The sequence below is a fragment of the Pteropus vampyrus genome, unplaced genomic scaffold, assembly GCF_000151845.1.
Source record: "Pteropus vampyrus isolate Shadow unplaced genomic scaffold, Pvam_2.0 Scaffold79, whole genome shotgun sequence".
NCBI classification, from domain to species: domain Eukaryota; kingdom Metazoa; phylum Chordata; class Mammalia; order Chiroptera; family Pteropodidae; genus Pteropus; species Pteropus vampyrus.
In genome coordinates, this window is record NW_011888860.1 from 5525845 (window position 1) to 5535140 (window position 9296).

The 9296-nt window shown below is 30.5% G+C and overlaps 1 protein-coding gene across 1 annotated transcript in view; it reads right to left on the minus strand.

Annotated features, from left to right (window-relative positions):
• The window catches only part of GABRG1 (gamma-aminobutyric acid type A receptor gamma1 subunit), a 72181-nt gene that overhangs the window by 18549 nt on the left and 44336 nt on the right, over positions 1–9296 (minus strand). Inside the window, exons 4-5 of the mRNA XM_011362806.1 lie at positions 3243–3463; positions 2526–2608 (exon numbers count right to left, since the gene is read on the minus strand). Coding sequence (XP_011361108.1) covers positions 2526–2608; positions 3243–3463 — 304 coding nt within the window. The remainder of the gene's footprint in view (positions 1–2525; positions 2609–3242; positions 3464–9296) is intronic.

Genomic DNA, 9296 nt, shown 5'->3' on the forward strand with positions numbered 1-9296 from the left:
GAGATAACGTGAGGCTTTTTTTCCTTAAAAAATATACCAAGCTATTTTCTCACCAGCTAGTGTGAAAATACATGTGGATCCATAAACTCATTAAATTCAATGTGGACAATCTTCTTTATTTTTACTGGTCTGTAGGGTATATTTTACTTCATATTTTTCTGATTATGAATGAAACCCAGCAATTTTTCAGATCTTTATTAGATTATTGGGTTTCTACTTTGGATAACTGCTTGTTCAACTGCCCATGATTTTATTGAATTTTCTCATTATTTCTTCCTTTTTGTCTAAATTCTTTTTATTTTCTAGATACACACTTATTTGTGTTGAAAATGTCTTTGTCTTCTTTATAGCTGTCTAAAACTAATGTGCATCTTTTCAAAAAGGATATGTTTTTGTCTCTGTTACCTGTCAGCAAAATCCATGAAGGCTTTTTGGACCAATCAAGTAAAGGGAAATTGGGCTCTAAATTCATGTGAGGGCAGGCTCGTTAATTAATTCTCTTAAGGAGTTATTTCATCTTGGTATGATGATTACAGAGATACTTTTTCTTTTAGACTTTACTGGTTGTGGTGTGTGTGTGTGTGTGTGTGTGTGTGTGTGTGTGTGTGTGTGTATGTGTGTGTACATGGGAGTGTGTGTGTGAGGGGGTTCTTCAGGTCATCCTATGTGTCCAGCCTTTTGCAACTCAACTATATGTAGAGATTATGTTCTATTATATATCCAATCCACAAGGCTGTCAAAATCAAAGCTTAAATTGACTTTGCTTGGCAAACGTCTTCAGGTCAAAATTGGCTACAAATTTTTCTTTCCGGCTTCAATTTTTTAAGTAGATTTTTGTGGCAGAAAATTTCTTCCTGGTGATCACTAATATGTTTTTGAGAATATTTTAAAAATATAAAGTTTTATCTTGTTTTCAACAGAAAGGTCAGTGTACCATATTACAGGAACAGAATTCAATATTAACTTTAAAGATTTCCATAACACCATCATTTTGCACCATCAGCCATGCAGTGAAAAAGCTATCATCTCTCCACAGACATGTTTAAGAATCTGCTTTCTCTTCCTTTTTTCCATCTTTCCTCTTTTGTTCTGTTGAGTTCAATCCATCTTGCTTTTCCATATTTATTGTTTTCCTTTTTATTATCATTGTAGAGGCAATAGAAAGAATGTAGTCACATTACATAGATGTGTAGGCAGAAATAAAAACAGTGAGCTAGTTACTTAACTACTCTAAATCTCATGATAATTTTAAAATGGGAGCTGTAATAAAATATTCCAAATATATTTGTTGTAAAATATTAGATGCAGAAGGCTTAATTGTCTACTGGACCCATTATGTGCCTGAAGAGTCCCTGAAGAAAAGATTATTTTGTTTATGTCAGTGGTACCCAATTGCATTAGGGATAGATTATTAATTCCCAATAATGGCAGTATCACAAAAAATAATTTAGGCATGGTACCTAGAGTAGAACACAATAATTGCTACATCTTCAAACATTTGTATATTAACTATTCCTTAAGTGTTTTTATTAATCAAGTCTCTGCTGTGATTTGGCTGTTTTATTTACTGAGAAGCTAATGTGAAGTATGAGATTATATATTAAAAAGACATTTCGATGAGGCAAAAATTATTAAGAAAAATCAAGAAAATCGTTAATAAAAGTGACAACAGATATTTGAGAATTTCATAAAGAAGAAGATAAGACTTATGAATACTTATAATCTATTGTGAAAGATTCTAGAATGTAATTTATTAAAAAATCAAGTTTCAAAAGAAGAAAAATAGCATTAGATAATTTGTGAATATAGGCAATAACATTTTAAAAATTCATTTTACATTTTATATTTATAAAAATATATGTGGTAATAAATATTTTAGTATACATAAAATAAATTGTTATTGATGTAGAAAGAGTCTAATCATTTCCTTGGAACAAAATTCTAGGATTTTATATTTAAGTTATTTAGCTCTAATCATTTCTCTGCATTTCGTTCTTTTTTTTTTTTTAAATTAACATTTCTACCTTGGCTTTTCAACTCATTAAGCTCTTTGCAAATATTTGCCATTCGTGTAGTAAATACTCTTCACCAAATCAATTTTTTAACATTTTAAAATCTAATGTAATAAAGTTAAATCTTGCCTCAGGAAGATGAATAAAATCTGAAGCAATTCTTTAGTCATGACAGTGCAAAATACTTTAATGCAAACCTATCTTAAGTACTCCTTTATTAAATCAAAATACAAAAAGGGCACTTGGATATAACTAAAATTTGCAAAGAATGATATAAAAATATATGCATTCAATAAGTATTTTTGTCATTTTTTTTTCCGTTTCAAGCAAGAAATAAATATTTCACTTATAATTATTTTTTATCTAAGAGAGTTGAACATAATAAATATGTTCTGAGTTAATACATTTCTAAAAACTATATAAATTGTATTTTAGCACTTTTAATTTATATTTTTAAATAAACAATACCTGGGGCTAAAATTATATAAAGTTGTCATGTATTTTATTACTTACAGCTTGAAAATTCCAGTGGACAGGAATGTTCATCCATTGGAAAGTTATGAAGCTGAAGATAACATTCTGCATTAATTGTCAATCTATTTAGATAGAAAAATAAATATTAAAAAATGAGAAATAATTTCAAGCATCAGAAGTCTTTTCCTTAAATTTCATGATTTTGGCCTACACTAATAAACTTTGATATATTAGAAAATAAAACTTCAAAATCTCAAAGTCTTAAGTGATAATAATAAGAAGAAAATTCTAACATTTTCCTCCCCAGCTGGTATACATTTAGTATAATCTCTGTTTATGATTAAAAAATGTGTACTTCAGGAGGTCAACAAACACACATGTGCATGCATACACACAATTAACAAAGTGTACATGGTTAAGTATGGTGACTTTTTTTCCTTAATTTATCATGAACATCTTTCCATTGAGGATTATTCTTAATAAACAGATATGTTCAAGATGATGAACTGAATAAACTTGAAGCTTACATGTTAACATTCATGTAATCCTTTTGTAAGGTTGTTTTACTATATCATTGAAAATCAGCATTACTTTGAGCTTAAATGTTTACAAAATATCGTACCATTTTAGATTTTAGTGTTTAAAAGGAACTCCATATTTCTTGCTTTGCAACTTTAAAAAGGAAAATTTATGTTGATCAAATATTAGTATGAAAAAAAAAATTAGAGCAATTCCATTTTTTTAAAATAGTATTACCGTAGAGTATATAGAACTCTTCCATCATTCCATATTCGAAGCAGACGATTAGGGGTTGTTATCCAATGAGCATCAGATTTTCTTGAGTTTCTGAAGAAAGTGTCAGGAATCCAAATTTTTCCAACCATATTACTGTTAAGCATAAGCACTTTCATTGTACTATTGAATTTTAAACGACTATCAAACCAGGTTTGGGCAAAAATTATATCAATCGTGTATTCCTAAAAAGATAAAATAGTAAAGCCATTATTTTAGATGTTTCCTTAGATGTTTGAGTATTTTATATTATAAAGTTTCTGTAAATAGCACATAAGCTCAGTGTTTTTTGGAGAAAAATGTATGCCATACTGTTAACCTTTCTTTAATTGCTTACATGAGTTATGTAAAAGCAATCCAAGATTTTTAATAATTGCTGCTATACAGCGTGGCTTTAACTTTTTATAAATTTTAGTTAAGATTTTATAATATATAGTGTACAGTCATTAAATATAAAAGCAAATTATCTTAATGTTAACAATTATATTAATTTTTTCTGATATTTACGTGGTACTTAAGTCACAGAAAAAAAATCACAATATATACAAATTAAGATGCAACTACTCACCAAATTATCAAAAAGTCTTTACATTGTTCTTTGTCCAAAAAATTAATTACGATTACTTAGATCTACTGTTTTCAAATGTTATAAAGCAAATGCACATACACACACGCACAGCCATACACACACACAAACAAACTTTATTCTTGGGCAGCTTCACAATAGTTACTTTTTTTCCCTATCCTGACTTCTTCTCAGACTAGATGTCTTTTCTTTAGAATAAACTAGCCTTTTTCCAAGCAGCCTCTTTGACTGACACAAATAATTGACCATTCAGAATCTAACAGTGTTAGTAATCTAAACTGTGTTAGTAACATGGTTTCTGGTTTTAATAGTAAATGCAAATAAAGGAAGTCTTGCACTCATTGTGATGAGTAGATTATCAGTAGATGTGTAGATTCTAGCAAGAGTAGTTAATAGACCTGATGCGCCAGAATTAATTACATCGTTCTTTTGTATGGAGTCAAAGACCAGAAACTACCTAAAATAAAGGCAGAAGCTTACATACCTGCCATGATTATGGCTTGGCAATGATCCAACACTGGCTGGTAGAGGGAATCTCATGCTGCTTGGTAGGTATGCTTGGCTGCAGTATTCCTAATGGTATTAAAGGTGGAACTTGAGAACTAACTTGTCTAGCAGTGGGATTCAGCAAGCAGCTGTGAATCTTGCTTAGCAACTGACAGTTCCTTCTTTAGAATACCTGTTTATAAAAGTGCTAATCACTGTTGAAAGAGTTATGACTTTCAAAGGGTCAAGCTCTCCCAAGCAGTCTTGGGGAAATGTGAACAATTTTTTACACAAAATTATCTAGGATCATGACGAGAAAGATATAGAGCATGTGTCTTGATAATCTGTCCTTCCCAAACCCTTTACAGAGGTTAATAATTCTGAGCTCTTTTAAATTGCTAGTTCTGTATAAATGTCTCACCGAGATAAGAAGGTCATTTAAGTTTGTACCATTTTATATGTAATCAAAAAATCCAATTTTGTTTACTCATTTGTATTAGTGTAATTTCTAGAAAATGATCAAACTGTGTTCTTGTACTTCATGTTCCCATTAAGAAGTTAAAATAATCTGCATAAAAAATAAGCAAAAGAAACATGAAAAGAAATTTCCATTCACTCAGAACGAAAAATGTGATAGCTTCTAGGATAAACATTTTGAGATAAGGAACAGTGTATTTAACATTTGATATCCAGTGTACATTAAGACTTGCTTCTTCTTCTTGAAAGTTAGCTGAGAAAACAGCATTAGTAAATGAAGGTGAAGAAGTAAGCCATTTTGATTTCTAACTCAATCAATTCAAACCATAATTGATGAAAGTATATGTAGTAGTCTTCCTACTACACTGACACCTTTGCAATTATGCAATGTGTCTCATACTTAAACATATTATCTAATTCAATATTACTGTCTTTCTAGCAATGGAAGAAACTTTACACAAAATGCAGATTTGCCTAAGTAATTATTATAGGTGCATAATTTCATCATGAGATTTGGTTAATCTTGATGTGGTCATTTTACCTTGACATTAATCTCTCCCTAAACTATCTATTCACTTGGCCAAAATAGCATGATAAGCCAAATAATGGTAAGCAGTAATTTGATACTAAGTCTATAGACATGTAGAGAAAAGATACAAGTGTAGTTTGCAGAGCAGGTTGGCGGGCTGAAGAACCACAGAAAAGTTAATGTTTTAGTCTTGAGTCAAAGGCAGCCTGGAGACAGAATCTCTTCTTACTCAAGGGACCTCAGTCTTTTCTCTTAATGTCTTCATCTGATTGGATGAGGCCCACCCATCTTATGAAGGATATTTTTATTTACTCAAAATCTACGGATTTAAATGTTAATCCTATTTTTAAAAAAGCCTTTACAGCAACATCTAGACTTGTGTTTGACAAATATCTGGGTACCATAGTGTACCCAAGCTGACACATAAAATAAACCACTGCAGAGCTATAAAAATAGGAAAGGACATTTAGGTATTCAGAAAGTCTTAATAAAATCCATGCATGTGTTTCTTTGTTAGATAAGATAAATTGAATCATTGCTGTGGTAAGAAGTAATATATTCCCCCAGTTCATGTTATCTATGCACTCTTTTCATTTTTGTCCCGTTTGTTACTCATCCTATTTTTCAGTGAAGTTTGTTTCATATTTCTCAACTGAATCGATTAATATATTACAAATTGTTTATCAGTAAATTCTTGTCTTTTTTTTCTGCACTCCAAACTTATCTGAATGAATTCTCTCAAAGTGTAAACTGAGAGTGGAGTCAGGTAGTTGCAGTGGAATGGTGACAAAGTCATTTGCGTTTTACACTCTAGTTCTATTCTATAGCCCCATCTTATTGATAAGAAATGTTTGTTTGTTTGTTTATTTGTTTTATCTCTTTTTGTCTGCCTTCTGTAAATATTTGTCAGTGGATTCAGAATCTAGGCACAGGGACAAAAGTGAGGGAATTATTTATTAGTCCTCTCAAATACCAAATATACACCAGAAAAATATGGATTACCATATATTTCCATGCAGATATCACCTTGTTAAAAAGTTCTCAGGTTCAACTTTGATATTTCATAAAGGTAATGAAATCTTGAATTCTACTTTTCATCTGGAGGACTCCCAAAATAAACCATATAATTATTTGCAAAGCAATTTCAAAATGTTAGTTACCTACATTAAGATTACTGCATAAGATTAAACATACAATATTGCCTATTCCCTGTACTATTCACAGGAGAATAAGAGGTGGGACTGTCTTCCTTCAAGGTGTTCATTGGTAAGATGGGAAAGGTCATAGACATGTCAACATCTCTTTTTATCAGTCTACCATAAGAAATCCATTACTTCAGATCTTGAAATTTTAAACAACAAGGTCCTCTAAACATTTATAAATTTGTGAATTTAACCTCTCGTAGTTACATATGTTTTTGGAACATTCATCAAAATTATGCCCAACTGATATCAAATATAACATAGCAGGATAATTCCTTGAACAAACTCTAAGAACTTTCCCAATGTGTAGACATCAAATGATTTTCACCATCACTCTGTTATTATGAAATGAATATGCACATGGAATGCTCAGCCTCTGCCACATGGGGAGCTAAAGTGAAACGAAGACAACTGAGAAGGCAGAAGAAAGGCTTTCTAGACTCACTACAGCACTGCATCAAGCACAAAGGAAAAAAACATGAATGGCCAGAGAAAAGGCAGCCAACTGACAAATCTGAAACATCGTCAAGAGAGAAACTCATCTAAGCAAGACAAAACCTATATCTGAAGATGATTTATTTAGAATGAGTCTGCTCTGCCTTATGCTTTAAATTGTTTATTACTATTTTATATATTCTCACCACTGTCCATAGTCTTAATACAGAATATGAAGAATTTTCCAACATTGTCAGTATACTGTTAGGATGGCATCACTTGCATTACTATTGAAAGCACTGGCTTCCAGTATTTACTTCAGTAGTTTGGATCCAATTGTGCATATCACAAGCTGAGTGCTCTTTCCAGAAAATTCAAGACTTATCACACATTTGCACAATTTCTATTATAAAAATTTGTTATAATTTTCATTATAGCAAAATGTCACAAGTTAAGACCTTTAAATGAGTTTTCCTTCATATTTTAATTAAACTGCAGAGCAATCGATGTTAGTTTAAATCCATTTCCAATCTAAGACCTAAAAACTCTAGTACATAATTAAAAAACTTTGCACTAAGAAATATATAATAATAATTCATAGAATAATAGATAGGGCATTGACTTTTAATTGTATACATAATTTTTAATAGTTTTCAGATAATAAACAAAACCAATACTTATTAAAAGTGTGAGTTGTAATGAAAAGTTATAATATAGTGAAAGTTACTTTGGAAGTGTGAGTTATAATGAAAAGTTATAATATAGTATAAAGAATACTGGCTGAATGGAGTTAAAATATGATGTCAGTTCCAATTCTGTAACTTACTAGAATATAAGGTTAAATAAGTCACTTACTCTGTCTCACTAGAAACATGAGGGCACTAGGAAAAACCATTATTATGATTATTTCCCAGCTCTGAGGATCGATGATTATAAATTACAGATATTAACTTTTCAAAAAATGTTATAAACACAAAGATCTTAATATTTGATAAAATGGACATGATCTTCCAGTGACCCTTCCTCATAAAAGTATTTCCAATATATAGGTATCTTTGTTACTTTCATTAATTCCACTTAATTCCTGATAAATTTATAGTTGAAATGGTTTAAGTCAGTGGCTGCCAAACTCAGATGACTAAAAGTCCTTGAAGAACATTTTCAAAATTCTGATTTCAGGTCCCTGTCCCAAATTACTGAATCACAATCTTCTGGAGAGATGTCTGAGAATTTTTATTTTTCTTTTAACCCATTTCTCATTTAGAAAAAAAAAGTGCAGCTTGCTGCTAATGTTAATTTAACATCACGCATAGGAATGCTATGTTTTCTAGTATTTGACATTTGTAGCAATTGAGAATTACTATATTTTATAAATGGAAATATTACTACTAAAAACAGATTGTTATAAATAGACTAATGACATTCGTTTCTAAAAACTATCAATATACCAGAGTGATGTGAAAATAATAAAAGCAAAATATTTAGTGGCGAACTTTGGAAGTAAGTTATGGACTTTAATCTGGACTGTAAGTAAGTTATCTTGGGGTAAATGCTGAAGCTGCAAGCACCACTAGAGAGTATTCTTGGGACAAACATGAAATGGGTTAAAGAAAAAAAAAGTACTTTTCTTATGTATATAGCTTGAATTATAAAGGTTTTGAAATTTTTGACAAGATTCCCTTCTTTGAAGCATTTACGTTCAATATACACTAGACTTTTGACTGGAATAAAAAAGTAAAAGAAACAAAAAGAAAAGGAAGAAATAGGTAAAGATACTCACTATACAAAATAACAAATACCTAAATGAAGACTTTTAGAGTATTTAAACACATTTTGAACTTCATATCCATAGATGGCAAGATTTTTGTCCAGTATTCATTGAACTAAACAATGTAGACTGCTGACATGTCTCTACAAACAAGCTCTCTATATTAAACACTATATGATAACATGTTTGTGTGTGTGTGTGTGTGTGTATTTCAAAAAGTTTGGTTTTGAACATTCAATATATGTATATAATTTTAGAATGTAATCTTCTAAAATGCTGGAATATTAACCCTCTGAAGTTATCTTAGGCCATGTTAAAGTACCTCTACATGTGTTAAACTGATTCTTTTAGAAATTGTTTCGTTGTGTTTTTTTGTTATTGTGAAGCATTAACATTTGTCACTTTCCTCCTGTAAATAAATTTTATATTAAGAAATAAAACAATCAAAGTGGTTGCCTAATAACTTTGAGTTCAGCATTGAAAGCCCTTGGAAGGTACCATGTAATCCAAATAATTCAATCATTATATATATATA